We start from the raw sequence: 22336 nt of genomic DNA on the forward strand, positions 1-22336 counted from the left end.
CCCGGGCCAAAATCTTAACTCCCTTTCTAAACCGGATCTGGGGTGCTGTAGTGCACTTTACGTAGTGCACGTGTAAGGAGGCACACAACGGTCGATCTCATCAATTAACGATCCACATTAAAAATTAATTATGACTGGTAATAAATGATTCTTACCGATCATAATTAAAAATCATATTTCAACCATTCATTGTCAAGATCGATGGTCCATGTGCATCCTACAAGGTGCCTTGCACTACAAGATTTCCCAATCCCTTCTAAACCAGGGGCGCAATTTTTGCTTTATCATGTGGAGCCTCTTAAAAGTTTAGTACACACACATATATTCATTTTTGGGATGAAAAATGAATTTAAAAGTATAGTACTATGCAGGTTGGTTTCATTTTAATTATGCGAGGCTTGAGTCGGAAATTACATACTTGCTTTCAATGACTGTACCATTGCAAAATTAAATTGAGAAAAGATCTTCGAAATTAAATTGCAATCCAGTTAATGGAAAGACATATAGATGTGTGTTGTGGTTTTTTATGTTGGGTAATTTGTTTTGATAATTGAATTGTCTTAGTTGATGAATGAAAATAAATGTTTAACGTGGATTTTATGTTCCGTGATGCAGTTTTTTCTCGGATTTTTTTTGGGACTTCTATAAATGAAAAGAAGCGAGTACACACATGTGGACTCCACGTGCTTAGAATATAGAACAGACGGAGATATGGTGCAATCTGGAGTGAAAACTATAGTAGGGAGAGAAATTGAAGGGGAACTGACTGGCCGGCCCATTTTTGTATCTCTCTACCTGTTTAGGCCCCTCGTGTGTCTTACACTATCCGCCTAAGCCCTGTTTTAAGTGATCTATCCAAAATACCCCACAAATTGTTCCAAACCCTACCAACAAAGCAATATAAATCTGAGAACACCAAAAGGTGGAGAAGATGGACTCGGATCTGAATTCTGTGAATTCGAGCACGACGTCGACGGGGTCTTGGTTCTCCAACATGCTCTCCGGCCATCGGAAGAAGCAGTCGGCGTTCAGCCAAAGTATGGGTCCAAACCGCAATCGGGGCATGTCTTTGTCTATGGTTTCGGATAATGGCGACGAGGCGGAGTGGCTTGACGGATCGAGTGAGCACTCGTCGTCGACATCATCGCAAAGCTAGTGGTAGAAGCTGAGGAGGGCAGCGGCGGCGTCACGGCGCGACGGCGAAGGAGGACGGCTGAATCAGCTAGGTAGTGCGAGCCCTAATCAACACTGGAAACAGAAAGAAGTAACGCCAAACTTTCTAATGATAACATAATGCCCCAGATGGGGAAGGTTCATCCACAGCCGTTGGTTTGTCTTCATTCTATTGTGTTCAACAACAACCAGAGAATGCTTTGCTTCCATTTGTTCTCTTTTAGATCCGCAATTATACTTCGTTTTCTTCTTTCTTTGGTTATTGTTGGAGTCGTAGAACCCGAAGTGAATTTTGCTACCACCTTTTTTTTTTCTGTCTGGTCCAACCAAAATCATAATGGCTGCACCTTAATTGCCCTTTGTATTTTTTATTCTCTTTTTATTTTCTTTCTTTTTCTTTTTTTTTATCCACAATCATAATGGATGCACTATAATTGCCCTTTGATCCACAATCATAATTAATAATCTAAATTCATAATTAAGTGTGTGGATTGTGCAGATGAGGTGTGAATTCTGTATTTAGGGGTGTAAATTTTGCATTTAGAGGCGTGAATTTTGTATTTAGAGGTATGGATTTTATAATTTGAGGGGTGTGAATTGTGTAGACTGGTGTGAATTCTGTATTTAGATATGTGAATTATGTAATTTATGGGGTGTGAATTGTGCCGATGGGCTGCATTCAAGGGTGTGAATTCTAGAGGTATGAAAAAAAACAGATGAGATGTGAATTCTTGGGGTGTGAATTTTTTTGGTGAAGTGAATTCTTTTTTTGAATGTGTGAATTCGTAATTTGGTGATGTGAATTCTATCTTTTTCAAGGGTGTGAATTTTTTTTTTTAAATATGTGAATTCTTTTTTTTGAAGGTGTGAATTCTTAATTTGGTGGTGTGAATTCTATCTTTTTCGAAGATGTGAATTCTGCAAAAGGGTATGATATAAAATTATTGGGGTGTGAATTATGCAAAAGATGTGGAAAGGACTGTAAATTGATATGTGAATTTTAGAGACGTAAATTTTGTAAAGGTGTGTGAATTTTGTAAATGGTGTATTGGGCCAAATCCACGCACTCAAGAATTCAAACCAATAATTTATCCAAAATTTTGAGGGCATGAATAGTGCATAGGGGTGTGAATGAGTGTCAATTCAAATGTGTGAATTCTTGCAAATAGGTGTGAATTCTGCAAAAGGGATGAATAGTAAAAATGAGATGTGAATTCTGAGGAGTGTGAATTCTGTGAGGTGTGAATTTTTGGGATGTGAATTCTGTGGGGTGTGAATTTCAAATGAGTGCCAATTCAAAGGTATGAATTCTTGCAAATGGGTGTGAATTCTACAAATTGGATGAATAGTAAAAATGAGATGTGAATTCTTCAAAGGGGTGTAAATTCTGTGGGGTGTGAATTCTGTGAGGTGTGAATTCTTGGGGTGTGAATTCTTTGAGGTGTGAATTCTTGGCATGTGAATTCTGTGTGAATTCTTGGCATGTGAATTCTGTAGGGTGTAAATTCTATGAGGTGTGAATTATTGGGATGTGAATTCTGTAGGTTGTTGAAAAGTGATAAGGGTAAAATAGTAAAAGCATATTTAAAAAGGTGCTGGATGGAATAACTCTACTAAAAGGGGTTTGCATGGAACTCTAAGCAAAAAATAGGACCGGCCAGAAATTTTCCCAAATTTTGTAAGTTTCATATATGCAGAGTACTCTCAGACCTCGTTCCGCTAAATTTCTTATTTTTTAAGTACTTATTTTTCGCTGAATGAGACATGTCATTCTCTCATTCTTATAATACATCACTTTTAATTTAAAAAATAAACATTTATTTACCTCAGCGGAACGGAACCTTTTTTTTTTTTTTTTATCCGTGAACGGAGCCTGATTAGTCAAGTTTCCCACAGAGAAAAATCTAGACTAGGGGAACTGGAACCCATTTAGGCCCATTATATTGGTATGTGTTCAAGCTTCTAGAGCCCTAAGAAACTTGGGCTTTAGCATTTTGTAAACTTGAGCTCATTAGTCCATGATTTTCAAATAGCCCGCCTAAGCCTAAAAGGGTCTTACTTTCTTGTCCAAAGGGGTGTAAATTTGGCTCAATAGCTAGAAGCCCGTCTGAGCCCGTTGAAATTTAGCCTGGCCCAAACCCCAACCCGATCCCTCTGAGTTGGGCTTGGGCTACAGGTTTTGAAGCCCGAGCCATTGGCTTACCCGATTAACCCGATCCTAAGCCTAAGAATTTTGACCCGTAAAAACCCGATCCAAGCCCATCATAATTCATTTTCTGTAGTTCATACTTCAAAAAATCGTTTGTCCAAAGTAGATTATATTAAGATTTCTAATCCAAAAGCCAAACTCCAGTGTCCGGAGTCCAAATGTTAAATTTTGGAGTAGAAAACCCGAATACTCTTTGTGCACGGTTTCTAATTTTATGTCAACTGGTAATACAAATTGCACGATGAAGACGAATTCTTAGGCCTTAGGTCACCAAACACAAAGGAAAAATGGAGGTCAATAACGTATTTTGATAATTAATATCCGTTAAGGACATGCTAAGGACATTTATTAATGCTGAAAATGTTATTGGCAAGTATTAATTATCAAAACACGTCCGGACAGGGCCATCATTTTCCCAACACAAACATTTTGCTACAAATCCTAACTGGGTCAGTTTGTCCTTTTAACTTGTTTATGGTGGGTGGTTGGTTTATGGTTTTAAGGATTAGTCGAGATATGCGTAAACTGACCCTGATACTTAGTTAACAACAACAAAAAAGTTATTGTTTCGTTTTTCTATTTCGTAGTTGGGTTATATAGATTTCTCTCCCGTAGTTGGTTCAACTGTAATTGCACACAATCCCACCGTTCTAGTTTCCTCTCATATTTTTCAAAATCGCTTTCATGCTGATGCACTCGCTCGCACGCACTTTAACAGCACCACCATTAAAAAACACGGGGGGGGGGGGGGGGGGGCTTGGCCACACCCAATCCCTTAATGGCCCTGCCATTGGCTTAAGCGCACCTTTGCTAATTTTTGAAATCTAATCATATAGGCCACTTGTAAAGAGCCCAATTGAAATTGGAGCAGAGCTCATATGAGAATAATTTTAGACTTCATTCGATATGGCTGGGCACACATATCGCGGGTGTAAATCGTGCTTTGCAAAAAAGCAAAAAATGCAAAGTGGTAAAATCTCTTCTTGTGAGTGTCAAATTTTTAATGATCTAGGACTCCCGTACCCTGTACGTGATACATGTTGACTGAAGGACAAAACTTTTTCCAATTCATTGTGTTTTCTGCTCTCTTTATTATTATATGGTATAAAAAGGATTCCCATAGATAAAAGACTAAAGTAAAGATTGCAGTACAGCAAAATGCTGTACAGCAGGTTGTACAGATGGGTTTTGCGTCTGTCTCGGGTCTCTCAAAGATAATCGGAGCCACTCAGGTTGTTCAAAACATATTATTTATGGTCCCTGTAAAAAATCATTTCAATCCGATATCGGTTAAGGCGTTTACGAATCATCTAACTTTGCTTCAAAAGATGTTTTTACGAATCATCCAACTTTACCGATATCAGATTGAAATGATTTTTTACAGGGACTGTAAATAATATGGATCATAAACAATATGTTTTGAACAAAATGAGCGGCTCCGATAATCTTTGCAGGACCCGAGACGAACGCAAAACCGATCTGTACACGCTGCTGTACAGCATTTTGTTGTACCATTAGTACCGCTCAAAAGACTATAATTAACAAAATGTGAGACCCACTTTTCAATCATTTTTCAATAGTAACCAGACGCTAGATTTTTTGGCAAGAGCAAGTCGTTGAATACAATGCCTGCTGAAAAATAGCTTATTCACACAACAGCTTCTTTATGGGAAAAAATTACAATCAATGACATGTTTTGATAATTAATACCCGTTAAAGACATTTTCAGCATTAACAAATGTTAGTATTAGTTTATTCTTTGTGTGTATTAATTATTAAAATATGTCCTGGGCCGTCATTTTTCCGTTCTTCCTCTTGGCAGGTATTAATTATTAAAATATGTCCTGGGCCGTTATTTTCCCGTTCTTCCCCTTCACTCAGTCTAATTCAACCTGTTGGGTGCAAAATATTTAGATGGATTTTTGGTGTATGACAAGGTGAATTTTTGGTGATAAACCGACAGGTGTATGAGGCTAAAGGAAGACAAGCTAGGTAATTGTTAGAGAGAGAGAGAGGGGGAGGGGAAAGACTTTTTCCTCTGGTTTGTTTTCTTATGATCTGATTCATAACATAACAGACGTGCAAGTGTGCCTTATACAAGGCTTACACATCGCATAATAATAATAAAAGCCATACATGGGAGCCATGCCCCTTAGTTATTTATACATTATTCAAGACAATACAAATTTATTTATTCTAAAATACAACCCCAATGGTGAGTGCATTTGCATATAAGAGTAGAGCAATGCGGTTGTGTCCAGCTTACACTCCTTTTGCCAAAGATTCAGCTATCTTCTTCGAAATGCAATAAGCAGTCGATTGGATGGTGATCATGGGATTGACGCCGACCGCGCTGGGTAGCACACTGGCATCGCAAACGAACAGGCCTTCCGCTTCCCAACTCTCCCCGTTCTCATCAACCGCGCCTTCCTTTTCGCTGACCCCCATCCGGCAACTCCCCATTTGATGCGCGGAGATGTACGTGTTCCAATTCTCCACCATCGACTTGGGTCCCTCAGCTGCATAAACTTTGTCCAGAAACTCTTCCATTTCGCCTTCGGTGATCCCTTCGCATTTGATTCTCTGTCCATCGCTCTGTTGCGTTCCCACCTCAACGGCTCCTGCCGCCACCAAAATCCTCAACGCCTGCCGCAACCCAGCTTTCATAGTCTCTCTGTCCAATCTATCAAACTTATAGCTTATCCTTCCTTCATGCTTTATCTCTCCAGAGCCTTGGTCCCTGATCAAAGAAAATAAATGAGCAGTTCTATCATACTTAAGCATCCTGTTCTTTATGTCTAGTCCAGACTCCCAAGGACACAATGCAGCAAATAGTCCAGGCCCCAATGCAGGAGATTCGATGATCGCTCTTCCATTGAATCCCTCGGACCGCACAGAATGCACCGAGGTGATTATCCCGCCCTCGTAGGGTTTCCCTTCGAGCTCTGGATTCGACTCGGGGAAGTATCCCCATGCCATTAGAACAGGGTGGAGGTGAAGGTTCCGGCCGATGTGCTTGTTTCTCAACCCGCTTGAAATCAATAGGGGAGGTGTCAATAACGAACCGCATGCCGAGACTGTTACTTTAGCCTCGATACGCAGCGTCTTTGTGATGCTCTTATTCAGACTCTTCGCTATCACTGCCAAGCATGTCTTTCTTCTACCTCCACCGTGCTTGTTCCCTTCCAGTACGAGTCTCTCGGCTTTGCATCCTGTTATGATCACCGCACCATGTTCTACAGCATCCACCAGCCAAGTCGAATCGGTGCCCTTTTTGTTTCCTGTTCTGCATCCGTAACCGCAGGAGCCGCAGTAATGGCTCTCCGTCGCATTCCGTGCCACAGCCTCGACATCCAGGCCGAGTTTTTCGCACCCTTTGCGGAGGATTTGATTCTGAAACCCCTCGCGTTCGCATCTCTCCGTGACACCAATTCTTTCGCACACCGCTTCCATGGCAGAGAGATACCGAGGGGTTGAGAAGAGCAGGATTTTTTTCTCCTCTGCCCATTCCCGGAGCACGGACTTTGGGGGCTTGATGCACGCCGACCAGTTCACCGCCGAGCCGCCACCCACCGTCGATCCTGCCATGAGCATCATTTCCCCGTTGAGGGTTGGGAACGGCCCGCCTTGTTCATACAGCTCGCTCAAGGACGGCCCTTCCAGCAGGGAATAATCCGTGCCGTGAAAATAGTTGCCTTTCTCAACGACGACCACCTTATGCCCCGAACTGGCGAGGACGCCGGCTGCGACGCCTCCGCCGCAACCGGAGCCCACTATCACGACATCGCATTCGATCTTGTACGTGTTCTGTTCAGGGTGGGCAGTCACCTTGAGGCCTTTCTGTTTGAGGTTCTGGAGGAGGGTTGTCTCGTGTGTGGTTTCGACTACTCCGTTTTGAAGTGGTCGACTCTTCTTTTGGTCTGATTGGGGCAGGCTTTCGCCAGTGCCTGCAGCTTGGTACCCCAAGGCTTCCCACGTGGGATTCTCGGCATTTCCATTAACCTACAGCAGAACTGTACTGATTGAAACCCAAAGTCTTGTGCCTTGAGAAATTTTTCAGTGCGAGGTGGATATCACATGGTGTCTTCTCGGTACATTTGAGTTATTTATTTCGGTTTTAAACGATTCGGATGAGTTGCTCAGACACCACGTGGGCACACGTGGTACCCATCCAGTACTTAAAACTTTCTCCTTGTGCCTAGTAGAGGGAAAAACCAAAGAGAAATTTTGGGGAAAAAAATTGATGTCTTTTGAAAGAACATGATTCGTTTTCCAAATTAGTCAAGAAACCTTAGTTAATTCTGATTGTGTGCTGTTTGAAGGAAAAGAAGCTCACATTGCTATGATATGGAAATGAAATGAAAAGTTTGTACACTCTGTTGTATCATCCTGTGTAAGTACATTTTTTCATGGTTTAAAAGATACTATTATGTGAGCTTGGCGTTGGGGTACGATCTACCATACAAATAACGTAGATAAGACGTGTCTTCGTATCCATATCTATCCTTTAGGTGACAATATATATATATATATATAGTTCTTTTCAGGTCCAGACGCTTTACGGTTCGGACCGTCCGGACCTAGCTCGCATTTTCCGATCAAATTTTGATGATCCGAGCCACTCAAAGTTATCAGAACGTGATTTTAAGGGTACACGCGAGAAATCAACAAAAAAAATTATCGGGGAGGACTTGATCTGAACAGTTTTTTATTGAACGGTTTAGTAAAAAACTGTTCAGATCAAGCCATTCCCGATCATTTTTTTTGCTGATTGCTCGCGGGTTCCGAACACATTGAGCGGTTCGGATCATCGCAAATCAATTAGGAAAGGGAAAATCCGGACCATAAGAAAATCCGGACAAATGGACCTGAAAATTACTGTATATATATAAATATATATCGTAGAATTTAAGTTAGGGAGATGCAACGCTAGGAAATGCACCAGTAGTAGATACTTGAACTTGAGGCCACGTAACATAAACATATCACACATACATATGTCCAATTATGATAAATTTATGATATTTGTGATCAATATGTCATGTGGAGAGCCTAAGAGCATCCACAGTGGAATAATCAAAACCAAAATATTGTTAAGGATAGCAATGTTTGCTTAAAAAAATGCTCACATTGGAATAACTAAAACTAGCAACTCATCAAATTTTAGCCTTTAAATAATTAAAACTAGCAACATTTTGCTAATAACAAAATTTTTCCTCTCTCAATCAAGTACACCATTATTACACAAAAACCTTCTCTCTCTTCCTTTTTTTTTTCCTCTCTCTCAACTATGTTTTCAAAAACTAATTTTAAAAAACTGTTTTTTCAGATTTTTTTTTCTGCTTTTTTCAGAAACTTTTTTTTTACAAAAAACTGTTTTTTCAAAATTTTAAAAAGGCGTAAGTAAATAAAGTGTGTTTTTAAAATTTCAAAACTCTTTTACACAAAACTTTTAAAATACTATTTTTTGGTAAACGGATTTTGAGATTTCAAAACTGTTTTTTACACAAAATCTGTTTTTAAAAAACTGTATTTATAGTTTTTAAATTTTCAAAACTGTTTGTGTAAATACAGTTCTTTCAAAATTTCTCAAAACTGCATTTATGGTTTTTAAGTGAACAAAGTGCGTTTTTTGAAAAACTATTTTTTGTTTTGAAAAATTGTTTTTTCTACACAATTTTTTTTTTTGAAAACTTTTTCTTAAACAACTGTTTTGTTTTTCTTCAAAAACTGTTTGATGAATAATTTTTTTCAAAAAATATGCATGAAATGAAAGAGAAAAAGTTTGGAGGGCCCATTGGTTTGATTATGGGAAAAAAAAAACCAATGTGGGATTTGACATTGCTAACTTTAGCAACCTCTAAATGGATAATCAAAATCTGATGTGACATATTTTATTTTTTCACATTTAATTATTTTACTGTGGATGTTCTAAGGTATCAAGCCAATTTCCTTACGATTAATAATCAGATTTATCATAAATAAAATTTTAAAAAATAAAATTTACAGTTTTTGCATTTGTTTCGAATCTTAATTTGAGTTTTTAGGAAAGAGAGAAGACTGAAATAGTAAGAGAGAAAAATTTAAAAAAAGAAAAGAGGAGATTGGAGAGAGAAGATTATGATGGAGAAATATTAGCTAGGGAGATTAAAAGAGAGAAAGGAACAACTTGATTTTATTCAAATGATGGGATAAAAACATATATAACTACCGAGGACTAATATTTAAGCGACCCTTTTTATATTAATGCGGAAATGGGAGAAAAGAGAATCTGAAAAAAAAAAAAAAAAAATGGAAGAATTTTTTACCTGGGAGAAGAAGACATAGAGACATAAGATTTTGATAAGTACAAATACAAGTCTGATGAGTGTGAAAAGCCAATAATGCCTGAACCATCTCTGGATAACCCTCTCTCTCTTCTCCAGGGAGATTTGTGAGAATTTGTTAATGAATGGCCATCTATCACCAAAACAGAGAGAGCCACAGAGCAGAAGTGTCCCCGGCCTGGTTGATATGATGGTCATGACCATTCTAACCAAGATCACAGCTTCAAAGGATGTCCTCTTAGCTATATGTTCAGCAACCTGTTCCCATCCCAAAGCACACACATGCGTATATAAGGAGACTTATACATGTATGACGTATATATGTTTATACGTCTCTATTTTTGGAGACAGAAGACAGCTCTCTCTCTCTCTCTCTCTCTCTCTCTCTCTCTCTATATATATATATATATATATATATATATATATATATATATATATATATATATATATATATTAGGGCTTGTTTGATAACTTAAATTCAGCACTTAAAACTGAATCAATTAAGTAATAAGTGATTTAGTAGGTTTGATAACTACATTTTACATTACTTAACAAATTAAGTACCACTTAAAATATTGGTTAAAAAGTTGAAAAAAATTAAGTAGCTCAAAAAGCTACTTAATTGTGGCTGAATTTTTGTGTACTTATATTCAACCATTATACCACTACCACCACTTCCACCACTATCACCACCACCACCACTACCATCACTACACCACCACCACCGCTCCTACCACCACCACCACTACACCACTTCCACCACCACCACCACTCCACCACCACCACCAGCTCCACCATTCCACCACCGCCACCGCCACCACTACTAAAACTACACCACCACCACCACCACATCACCACCACCAGCTTTACCACTCCACCACCACCACCACCACTCTACCACCACCACCGCTCCTGCCACCACCTCCGCCACTCCACCACCACTACCATCGCTCCACCACCACCACCACCACCACTCCACCACCTCCACCACCATCACCACCACCACTCCTCCATCATTACCATAAGTATATTATGACTGTTAGTAAATTAAAAGAGAATTGGAACAACATTAATTCATTATTTTTTTAATTCATTATTTAATATATTTATCAAACAGCTTTTTAGCTTAAAAATTTCAGCATTCAATTTTTAGTACTTAATTTTTCAGCTTTTAGTTTCAGTTTTATCAAACAGCCCCTAACTGATGATCTGGTAACAGTAGATACAAAAATAGAGAAAATAATAAGAGTTTGTTTGGAACTTAGGGAAAATGATATGGGTTTGTACGTTCGCATGGAACTTATGGAAAAGAAAATAAAAGAAAGGTAAATTATAAAATTTAAAAAAAAACTTCCATTGCTTGGTTCGAAAAGAAAGAGAAAAAAATAAGGTCAGTTCCGGACATTTCATCTTGGCAATCATGGTTTAGATATGTTTACCGGTTAAAGTTAACAAAACGATATGATCAACCAACTATATGGAAGGGCAAAAAGTGACTCATGTGGTCGATCACAATTGATTGATTGAGAACTCAGAATAAGAGATCTAGAGAGCTGTTACCTCTTCAGGAACTGAATTTTGAGAACCAGAAGCTATGTGGAACAATTGAATTGCCTTGTTGGTTTGGCCATCCTTTCCAGTGACTTCTAGAGAATTCAATGGCAGGGGTGGTAGTATAGCCTCACAGACACTAGTCAATGACTCCATTTCAGCAGCAGAGAACTCATGGCCGTACTTATGTTCTCTCCTTCCTCCCCTCAATAATGGATGACATTCTCTCTCCATTCTCTCTCTCTCTCTCTCTCTCTCTCTCTCTCTCTCTCTCTCTCTCTCTCTCTCTGTTTTGTTTGAATATCTTGTTACTAGTTCTGCGATGATCTATCACAAGTAGACTATTTATAGGGTTGAATCTTCTTTTTTTGAATATCTTGTTAGGCTTTAAATTAAAGTCTCGTTTGATAATTGTGATAGATTGGATGAGATTCATAATGAGATAGGATTAATAGTGAGATTGTTAAATTACCCTCTCATGTTTGTTTTGCACGGGATTGGATGGGATTAGATTACACCATAATTTCCTTTTATACTCTCTAACAAGAAATCTCCTAGATTGACTTCTCCTCCGGCCACCGTTGAAACCAATTCGCCGGCCAAAACGTGATCGGCGATAAGTTCAACATTTAGCCGAGAATTGGTCTTTTGTATTCAATTTTTTTGAATAAAGACAAAAGTAATTCAAAATAGACACTTTTTGGAGTATTTTTATCTTTGGGCAAATTTTTTTTTTGTTTTGAACGTGTTTTTTAAATTTTAGATTCTTTCCATTGAGACACACCAATGATTTACAAATAAAAAATAAAAAGATTGGCGCAAAGCTAACAAACCATAATTTTTTCAAATAAAGACAAAAAATTAATTCACAAGGATTATTAAGCCGAACTAGGAAAAAATCAAGCCATTTTCAAATTCCCGGGAAAAAAAATGCACATAGTTTTTGAAAAATTCAGACCGTCCAAAATACTTTTGAATGACCGAGATTGAGCTCCGCAGACATTTATTTACATCTGTTCTGTAAACAAGATTTTCTCCTGACTCACACCCCTTCGGACAGGGTTACCAATACCTCTGGTCCTGGGTGGTGTTATTAATCCGGTAAAACAAGAACATAGTGGTGTTTCTCCGGTGAAACAAGAGCATAGCCAATCCCTAGTGATTCGTAGTCCCACCCAAAATTCAATCAAACAAAACAAGGGATTAGTGGTCCCACAGTTTTGCTAATCCTATCCTACGCTCCAAAACACTTACTACCAAACAGGGCCTAACACTTAAGAACCTGCAAAATATTTTATTTTTTATCCGCAACCTGCCAAATATTGCTCTAGTGGTGATAGGGCCTACTAGGTATATAGGACAACCAAACTTTTTTCGATTATCCGGACTAGCGGGACGGATCCCGCATCCCTGCAGTGACTTTTACTCACTGCAAATTGCAGCCTCCAAAACGAGGTCATTTTGGAGGCATTTTGGATTGCTCTTCTAGCACAGCACGTGAATACCCCACAGGCCAAAACACTCTCTATCTCTCCCTCTTGAATCCCCACAGACCAAAACTAAAACTCTCTCTCTCTCTCTCTCTCTCTCCTCTGTCTTCTTCTTAAATACGTTTTCTACTTTTCTTCTTCAAGTTTCTTCCTCCACTGCAATAATCAAAGAGGGATCAAGCAATTAGTAAACCTTTGATAAAGTATCATAAGAAGATAATTACGGTAAAAAAAAAAAAAACTAAGATACGAATTTGATTAAAGACTTGTTTCTCTCTTCTTGTGTTGAACTTGAAATTTGATTGAATTTATATGGGTTCTTGTGATTCGGTCTAATTTACTAATTGATTGGTCAAGTATTGATTTTCTGGATTCGATTAAGCAAAAAAGGACCTGTTTTCTACTCAGGTTTCTATTCTAGTGAACCCAAAATTAATTCAAATCTCCATGTGCACATGGTTGATTCTCTCTCTTCTTTAAGAAATACTACTTGATTACTAATTGTTTCCGTATCAAATGAAATTTGTTGGTAGGAACTATTTTCCCGTGTTTGATCTAATCTAAAAATGAAGTTTTGCTTGATGATCATAAGAGATGGGGGATTAGGGGAATAAATTTTCAGTATGGGACAGTCCTTCACCGTACTTTAGCACTTGGAGTTGGAGAAGAAAATTTTAGCACTAGAGAGGAATAGAGAGAGAGAGATTAGTCAGAGTCATCAGACGGGGTCACGTGACTACAATACATGAGGAATCCAAAATACCCCAAAATGACGTCGTTTTGGGGAGCTGCGGTTTGCGGTGAGCAAAAATGACTGCAGGGATGCGGGACCGGGGACCGGGGTCCGGACACCCAATGCCCAAGTCCACACGTTCCTGTAGCGTGGTCCCCCTATCTTAGTGCACCGACCTTGTTTTTCATGTGGCGGTCGGCCCCACGTCGGCAACAGCAAAATTAAAAAAAAAATTCAAATGGGACTTCTGTGTTTAAGGGGAAGGGGAGGGAGGGAGAGAGGGAGAGAGAGAGTTTAGGAGGAGAGAGAGAGAGGAGGAGGAGGCCAAGAGGGACGAAGACCACCACCACCTGAGTCCAAGACGAAGAAGAACACGGATTTAGCCAACAAAATCAATTTCCTATCAAATTTCACCACAGAAGCCGAAAACCCTCCATTCCTTCACTTCTCAGTAACCCATTAGTTAACAGTTTCGATATGGGTTTCTTGATTCCAGAGTGAACAGGGGAGGAGGTGGGGTTTTAACTCGTTCAACGATTTAGCCGCACAAACCCATATGGGTATTAATATCCGCTAAGGACAAATTAAGAACATTTGTTAATGTTAAAAATATTCTTGGCGGGTATTAATTATCAAATACGTTATTGGCCGTCATTTTAAGTAGAAAAAGGAGAGAAAATTTGGACGGTTTATTTTTTTCCCCTTCTTTATAGTTTCTTTAGGTAGTTAAAATGGATAGTTTGGAAAAAAGCCAAAAAAATGAGTTAGCTTCAAAATTGACGTTCACATTAGAAGGGTCCCTTTACAATTGTAGTAATATATAATTAGGTATATTTTATGTAAATGATAATGCCAAATCCCTTCTTGTGAATGTCAAATTTTTAATGATTACGTCAAATTTTTAATGATCTAAGAGTCTCGTACCCTGTTTGTGATACATGTTGACTGAAGAACAAAACTTTTGCCAATTGGAAGTGTTTTCTGCTCTCTTTATATATAACAAGGATTATCCCATGCATAGATAAAAGACTACAAACAATTTCTTTTTTTCTTACCTTAATCATTTTAAAGAGAATCTTTTGTACATAACCCTAAAATTGCATCTTCACTTATTTCATCCATAAAAGATCAGATTCCACTAACAATAGCGCGAAAACCGTGGTGTGACAGCAACAAGTGCTACAATGGTTCTTTTGCTGAGAAGAAATGAGAAGGGAATAAGAGGAGGGAAAGGAGAAAGGTGTGGGAGAAAAGAAGTGGAGGAGAATACTGGTGTGGGGGAGAGTGTGTATTGGAGGAGAGAGAAAAGAAGGTCGCCGGAGTGGAGCAAAACTAGCTGTGGTTAGTCGGTGAGGGTATAGAGAGAGAATAACTTAGATGGAGAGGGAGAGATTACCTGTGCTGGTATTAGGTTTTGATTGGAGGCTGTTTGAAGAGGGGAGAAAGAGAAGGGTTAGAGGAGGTGTATGTATGTAATGCAACAATAGTATTTTTGTTCGATTTATGGATGAGGGGGTTCATTACAAACGGTTTTGCTACGGATGGGTGTCACTTGGGTAACAGAGATTAGGTGAGGGAGTTTGTATGAGCGATTTTAAATATGAGAGGGTCTTCATAAGAAAAAATGATGGTTGAGGGGGTGTTTATGTGCTTACGCAATAATCGAGTTCTCGATATAATTTTAATGTCTGCAGGTAAATGTCCTTTAAAAAAAGTGATGCAAGTGTCAGATACGGAAACTCCTCTAAGCGCTCTGAAAGGTAGAACTGAAACGTTTGAAGGTGGCCAAAGCATATACATTGAAGAGATTCGCAATCCGGCTTTCATTAACTGGAAAACAAACAAATGAGTAAATTTGACGGAGATAAACAAACATTGGGAGATATTATTGCTCAAGTCGTACATTACCAGTAGCCTACTCCTTTTATAGGGAAGGACGACGCCTTTGCCTGGAATCTAAGAAGATTCCAGGAAAGTCACTATTGCAAACTATTACTCGTGTGACATTATTACATCCTGGACAAATACAAGCACGTACTCTGGGAAAGTTTCACTACATTATTACTGTACTACTTGCACATCACACCATTACATTATTACTACATTACAAACAACTGGTACAACTTAGGACACTATACGCAAGCGTTTTACTAAAAAGTGAAGCGCCTGCGTAGTGAAACGAGAAAATCAATTTCTTACAACTTATTCTTTATTCTTCCACTTCACTCAGTCTAATCCAACCCCCATGGTGAGTGCATTTGCATACAAAAGTAGAGCACTGCGGTTGCGTCCAACTTATACTCTTTTTGCCCAAGATTCAGCTATCTTCTTCGAAATGCAATAAGCAGTCGACTGGATGGTGATCATGGGATTGACACCGATGGCGTTGGGTAGCACACTGGCATCGCAAACGAACAGGCCTTCTGCCTCCCAACTCTCCCCGTTCTCATCAACCGCGCCTTCCTTTTCGCTGACCCCCATCCGGCAACTCCCCATTTGATGCACGGAGATGTACATGTTCCAATTCTCCACCATCGACTTGGGTCCCTCAGCTGCATAAACTTTGTCCAGAAACTCTTCCATTTCGCCTTCGGTGATCCCTTTGCATTTGATTCTCTGTCCATCGCTCTGTTGCGTTCCCACCTCAACGGCTCCTGCCGCCACCAAAATCCTCAACGCCTGCCGCAATGTAGTTTTCATAGTGTCTCTGTCCAATCTACCAAACTTATAGCTTATCCTTCCTTCATGCTTTATCTCTCCAGAGCCTTGGTCCCTGATCAAACAAAATAAATGAGCAGTTCTATCATACTTAAGCATCCTGTTCTTTATGTCTAGTCCAGACTCCCAAGGAGACAATGCAGCAAATAGTCCAGGCCCCAGTGCAGGAGGTTGGATGATCCCTCTTCTTCCATTGAATCCCTCGGGCTGCACATGAAGCACCGAGGTGATTATCCCGCCCTCGTAGGATTTCCCTTCGAGCTCTGGATTCGACTCGGGGAAGTATCCCCATACCAATAGAAGAGGTTGGAGGTGAAGGTTCCGGCCGATGTGCTTGTTTCTCAACCCGCTTGAAATCAATAGGGGAGGTGTCAATAACGCACCGCATGCCGAGATTGTTACTTTAGCCTCGATACGCAGCCTCTTTGTGATGATCTTATTCAGACTCTTCACTATCACTCCCAAGCATTTCTTTCTTCTACCTCCACTGTGCTTGTTCCCTTCCAGTACGAGTCTCTCGGCTTTGCATCCTGTTATGATCACCGCACCATGATCTACAGCATCCGCCAGCCAAGTCAAATGGGTGCCCTTTTTGTTTCCTGCTCTGCATCCGTAACAGCAGTAGCCGCAGTAATGGCTCTTCGTCGCATTCCGTGCCACAGCCTCGACATCCAGGCCGAGTTTTTCGCACCCTTTGCGGAGGATTTGATTCTGAAAGCTCTCGCGTTCGCATCCCTCCGTGACACCAATTCTTTCCCACACCGCTTCCATGGCGGAGAGATACCGAGGGGTTGAGAAGAGCGGGATTTTTTCCTCCTCTGCCCATTCCTGGAGCACGGGCTTTGGGGGCTTGAGGCACGCCGACCAGTTCACCGCCGTGCCGCCACCCACCGACGATCCTGCCATGAGCATCATTTCCCCATTGAGGGTCGGGAACGGCCCGCGTTGATCGAACAGCTCGCTCAAGGACGGCCCTTCCAGCTGGGAATAATCCGTGCCGTGAAAATAGTTGCCTTTCTCAACGACGACCACCTTAAGCCCCGAACTGGCGAGGACGCCGGCCGCGACGCCTCCTCCGCAACCGGAGCCCACTATCACGACATCGCATTCGATCTTGTACGTGTTCTGTTCAGGGTGGGCAGTCACCTTGAGGCCCTTCTGTTTGAGGGTCTGGAGGAGGGTTGTCTCGTTCTCGTGTGAGGTTTCGACTACTCCGTTTTGAAGTGGTCGACTCTTCTTTTGGTCTGATTGGGACAGGCTTTCGCGAGTGCCTCCAGCTTGGTACCCCAAGGCTTCCCATGTGGGATTCTCGGCATTTTCATTAACCTACAGCGGAACTGTAATGATTGAAACCCAAAGTCTTGTGCCTGAGAAAATTTTCAGTGCCCAGTGGATACCATATAGTGTCCGCTCGGCACATTCGGGCCGTCCATTTCGGTTTTGGACGGCTCGAATTTGAAAAGAAAAAAAGAAGAGATAGTGGTGGGTTGAGAGGAGAGAGAGGGTTTCATTCTAGACCATCCAATATACTTTTGGACGGCCCGGATGAACTACTCAAGCACCACGTGGACATAGCCACGTGGTACCCACCCGGTACCAAAAAATTTCTCCTTGTGCCTAGGAGAGGGAAAAACCAAAGAGAAATTTTGGATGTCTTTTGAAAGAACAAAATTCGTTTTCCAAATTAGTCAAGAAACCTTGGTAAATTCTGATTGTGATGTTTGAAGGAAAAGAAGCTCACATTGCTATGATATGGAAAAGAAATGAAAAGTTTGTACACTCTGTTATATCATCCTGTGTAAGTACATTTTTTCATGGTTTAAAAGATACTATTATGTGAGCATAGTGTTGGGTAGATCTACCACACAAATAACGTACATAGGTTGACATGTCTTCGTATCCATATCTATTCTTTAGGTGACTGTGTGTGTGTATATATATATATATATATATATCGGGGCGGTTTCGGGAACACTTAAAAAAACCTTTAAAAAAACACTTCATAGTTTGCAATTGAATTTTGATAATCCGAGCCGCTCAATGTGATCAGAACGTGATTTTAAGGGTGCCCGTGAGAAATCAGCAAAAAAAAAAAGATTGGGAAGGGTTTCATCCGAACAGTTTCTTATTGAACTTTATTGAACGGTCCAATAAAAAACTGCTCAAATTAAGCCCTTCCCGGTTAGTTTTTTTGCCAATTTCGCGCGGGCACCCTTAAAATCACGTTCTGAACACATTGAGCTGCTTGAATCATCAAAATTTGATCGGGAATTATGAAATTAAGATTTGAAGTGTTTTTTTAAAAAATTTTTTAAGTGTTTCCAGAACCGCCTGTATGTATGTATGTATGTATGTATGTATATATATATATATATATATATGTGTGCCAAACTTCTAATAAGGGCGCCCTTACCGTATTACGGTAAGAGCTTCCCTTTTCCGACCAATTTGCAATGATCCGAGCCGCTCAATATATTCAGAACATGATTTTAAGGGTATCCGCGAGAAATCAGAAAAAAAAAAAAAACCGAAAAGGGCTTGATCCGAGCAGTTTTTGTTTGTATTTTATCTAACGGTTTAAATAAAAACTGCTCAAATCAAGCTATTTCTGGTAATTTTTTTTGCTGATTTCTCATGAGTACTCTTAAAATCATGTTCTCAACACATTGAGCGGCTCGGATCATCGAAATTTAGTCGGAAAAGGGGAGGGGAGAAAAGGGGAAGCCCTTACCGTAATACGGTAAAGGCGCCCTTATTAGAAGTGGATTGTATGTATGTATGTGTTTGTGTATATATATATATATTAAGTTAGGGAGATGCGACGCTAGGAAATGCACTAGTAGTAGATACTTGAACTTGGGGCCACGTAACATAAACATATCACACGTACATATGTCCAATTACGATAAATTTATGATATTTGTGATCAATATGTCATATGGATTAATAATCAGATTTATCATAAATAAAATTAAAAAAATAAAATTTACAGTTTTTGTATTTGTTTCGAAACTTAATTTGAGTTTTTAGGAAAGAGAAGATTGAAATGGTGAAATAGTAAAAGAGGAGATTGGAGAGAGAAGATTATGATGGAGAAAGATTAGGGAGATTAAGTGAGAGAAATTTTAAAAAAGAGGAGATTGGAGAGAGAAGACTATAATGGAGAAAGATTAGGGAGATTAAGAGAGAAAATTTTTTTAAAAAAAAGAGGAGATTGGAGAGAAAAGATTATGATGGAGAAAGATTAGCTAGGGAGATTAAGAGAGGGAAAGGAACAACTTGATTTTATTCAAATGTTGGGATAAAAACATACTCCAAAAGTGACCGGGACGATAACATATCCTAAACTAAAGGGAAGGTCTGAGAACTAATATTTAAGCGACCCTTTTCATATTAACGCGGAAACGGGAGAAAAGAAAATCTGCAAAAAAAAAAAAACAAAAAAAAAAGGAAGAATTTTTTACCTGGGAGAAGAAGACATAGAGACATAACATTTTGATAAGTACAAATACAAGTCGGATGGGTGTGAAAAGCCAACGCCTGAACCATCTCTGGATAACCCTCTCTCTCTTCTCCAGGGAGATTTGTGAGAATTTGTTAATGAATGGCCATCTACCACCAAAACAGAGAGAGCCACAGAGCAGAAGTGTCCCCAGCCTGGTAGATATGATGGTCAAGACCACTTTTACCAAGATCACAGCTCCAAAGGGTGTCCTCTTCGCTATATGTTCAGCAACCTGTTCCCATACCAAAACACACACATATGCATATATAACAAATTTAAGTTTATTGAGAACTCAGAATAAGAGATCTAGAGAGTTGTTACCTCTTCAGGAACTGAATTTTGAGAACCAGAAGCTGTGTGGAGCAATTGAATTGCCTTGTTGGTTCGGCCATCCTTTCCAGGGACTTCTAGAGAATTCAACGGCAGGGGTGGTAGTATAGCCTCACAGACACTAGTCAATGAATCCATTTGAGCAGCAGAGAACTCATGGCCGTACTTACGTTCCCTCCTTCCTCCCCTCAATAATGGATGGCATTCTCTCTCCATTCTCTCTCTCTCTCTCTCTCTCTCTGTGTTTTTTTTTTTAATATCTTGTTACTAGTTCTGCGATGATCTATCACAAGTAGACTATTTATAAAGTTGAATCCTTTTTTTTTTTTTTTTGAATAGCTTGTTAGGTTTTAAACTAAGGTCCCGTTTGATAACTGGATTGGGTGAAATTCGTGATGAGATAGGATTAATAGTGATGTTGTTAAATTATCCTCTCATGTTTGTTGCATGGAATTGGATGATAGAATTATTAATACTATGTTTGTTTAGGTCTGGATGGGATTAGATTACACCATAATTTCCTTTTACACCCTCTAACAAGAAATCTCCTAGATTGACTTCTCCTCTGGCCACCGTTGAAACCAAGTCGCAGGCCAAAACGTGATCGGCGATAAGTTCAACATTTAGCCGAGAAGTGGTCTTCCCTATTCAATTTTTTTTTGAATAAAGACAAAAGTAATCCAAAATAGACACTTTTTGAAGTATTTTTATCTTTGGGCAATTTTTTTTTTAAACGTGTTTTTTAAATTTTAGATTCTTTCCATCGAGACAAACCAATAATCTACAAAATAAAAATAAAAAATTTGATGCAAAGCTGACAAACCAAATTTTTTTCGAATAAAGACAAAAAAAAATAATTCACAAGGATTATTAAGCCAAACTAGGAAAAAACCAAGCCATTTTCGAATTCTCGGTAAAAAGAATGCACATAGTTTTTAAAAAATTCGAACCGTCCAAAATATTTTTGAAAGACCGAAATTAAGCTCCGTAAACATTTGTTTACATCTACTCTGTAAACAAGATTTTCTCATGATTTACACCCCTTCGGACGGGGTTACCAATTCCTGGTACTAGGTGGTGTTATTAATCCGTTGAAACAAGAGCATACCAATCCCTAGTGATTCCTAGGTGGTGTTATTAATCCGTTGAAACAAGAGCATAGCCAATCCCTAGTGATTCCTAGGTGGTAGCCCCCACCCCCCACCCCCCCTCCAATCAAACCAAATAATTGATTCCCCACCCCCCTTCAATCAAACCAAATAATTGATCAGTAGTCCCACAACTTTGCTTATCCTAATCCGTTGAAACAAGAGCATAGCCAATCCCTAGTGATTCCTAGCCCCCACACCCCCCGTTCAATCAAACCAAACAAGGGATTAGTGGTCCCACAACTTTGCTAATCCTAATCCGTTGAAACAAAAGCATAGCCAATCCCTAGTGATTCCTAGATGGTAGGCCCCCCCCCTTTGCTCAATCAAACCAAACAAGGGATTAGTGGTCCCACAACTTTGCTAATCCTATCCTACACTCCAAAACACTTAGGGCATCTCCAATCCAACACCCACCAAATCTCTATTTGAGAGGATCAAATTAATCTATTTTATTTGAAAAGTAGATTTAGAAGATTGTACTATTTATCTCAACTCCAACCCAACACTCTATTTCTCAACTCCAACACATATTTGGAGGAGATCCTCTATTTTTTTCTTCATCCTCTATATTTAGAGGATCAAAAGTTCATCCTCCCAAATGGAGGAGAGTTTTAAAGGATGTGTTGGAGAATGGTTTTCCTCCAAAATGAAGAAATGGAGTATGGGTTGGAGATGCTCTTACAAACATGGCCTAACACTTAAGCGCATCTCCTACCCATACTCTATATCTCTATTTGAGAGTATCAAAGCATTCCAACCTATCCTCTCTACCCTCCTCCATTTGAGAGTATTGAATTTTGATCCTCTATATTTAGAGGGTAAGAGAAAATATAAAGGATCATCTTCATAACACTATTCACCTTTTTAAAAGACATTTTTGTTCTTGTAAGCTTTTCTTACTAAATTTTTATACCAACCATATCCTTATGAAAGTATAAAAAAAAGATTTTTTTTTCGTAAAATTATTTTAGAGGGAAAAATAGAGAATTTGTGATTGGAATAAATGGAAATAATGATTTCCTCTAAAATCACTTTATGAATAACATAAAGTATTTTGATACTCTCAAATAGAGTATTGAATTGAAGATGCTCTAAGAACCTGCCAAATATTGCTCTAGTAAGTATCGTGGTCATAGGGCCTACTAGGTAG

At 39.4% G+C, this 22336-nt stretch overlaps 2 protein-coding genes across 2 annotated transcripts; both read right to left on the minus strand.

The window, feature by feature from the left end:
• Positions 1-5398: 5398 nt before the first annotated feature.
• Positions 5399-11900, minus strand: LOC131301716 (long-chain-alcohol oxidase FAO1-like). Its single transcript, XM_058328108.1, has 3 exons — positions 11269-11900; positions 9691-9966; positions 5399-7384 (listed from the first exon to the last, which is right to left on the minus strand). Exons 1-3 carry the CDS (start codon positions 11491-11493, stop codon positions 5645-5647), a joined length of 2241 nt encoding a protein of 746 aa, XP_058184091.1. The 5' UTR covers positions 11494-11900; the 3' UTR covers positions 5399-5644.
• A 3447-nt stretch (positions 11901-15347) lies between these two features.
• LOC131301707 (long-chain-alcohol oxidase FAO1-like) lies at positions 15348-21140 on the minus strand. The gene is made up of 3 exons (XM_058328098.1): positions 20027-21140; positions 19665-19937; positions 15348-17526 (listed from the first exon to the last, which is right to left on the minus strand). Exons 1-3 carry the CDS (start codon positions 20249-20251, stop codon positions 15778-15780), a joined length of 2247 nt encoding a protein of 748 aa, XP_058184081.1. The 5' UTR covers positions 20252-21140; the 3' UTR covers positions 15348-15777.
• Between the last annotated feature and the right edge of the window lie 1196 nt (positions 21141-22336).

This window comes from Rhododendron vialii, chromosome 1a (assembly GCF_030253575.1).
Source record: "Rhododendron vialii isolate Sample 1 chromosome 1a, ASM3025357v1".
NCBI lineage: Eukaryota > Viridiplantae > Streptophyta > Magnoliopsida > Ericales > Ericaceae > Rhododendron > Rhododendron vialii.

What these genes read in the sequence shown, in the direction of transcription:
- LOC131301716 (XM_058328108.1), bottom strand. Translation starts at nt 11,493, where the DNA reads ATGGAGAGAGAATGTCATCCATTATTGAGGGGAGGAAGGAGAGAACAT. An exon ending in AAAATTCAGTTCCTGAAGAG is followed by an intron (nt 9,967 to 11,268) that starts GTAACAGCTCTC and finishes GGATGGGAACAG; the next exon opens with GTTGCTGAACATATAGCTAA. An exon ending in TCTATGTCTTCTTCTCCCAG is followed by an intron (nt 7,385 to 9,690) that starts GTAAAAAATTCT and finishes GTTCTGCTGTAG; the next exon opens with GTTAATGGAAATGCCGAGAA.
- LOC131301707 (XM_058328098.1), bottom strand. Translation starts at nt 20,251, where the DNA reads ATGGAGAGAGAATGCCATCCATTATTGAGGGGAGGAAGGAGGGAACGT. An exon ending in AAAATTCAGTTCCTGAAGAG is followed by an intron (nt 19,938 to 20,026) that starts GTAACAACTCTC and finishes GTATGGGAACAG; the next exon opens with GTTGCTGAACATATAGCGAA. An exon ending in TCTATGTCTTCTTCTCCCAG is followed by an intron (nt 17,527 to 19,664) that starts GTAAAAAATTCT and finishes GTTCCGCTGTAG; the next exon opens with GTTAATGAAAATGCCGAGAA.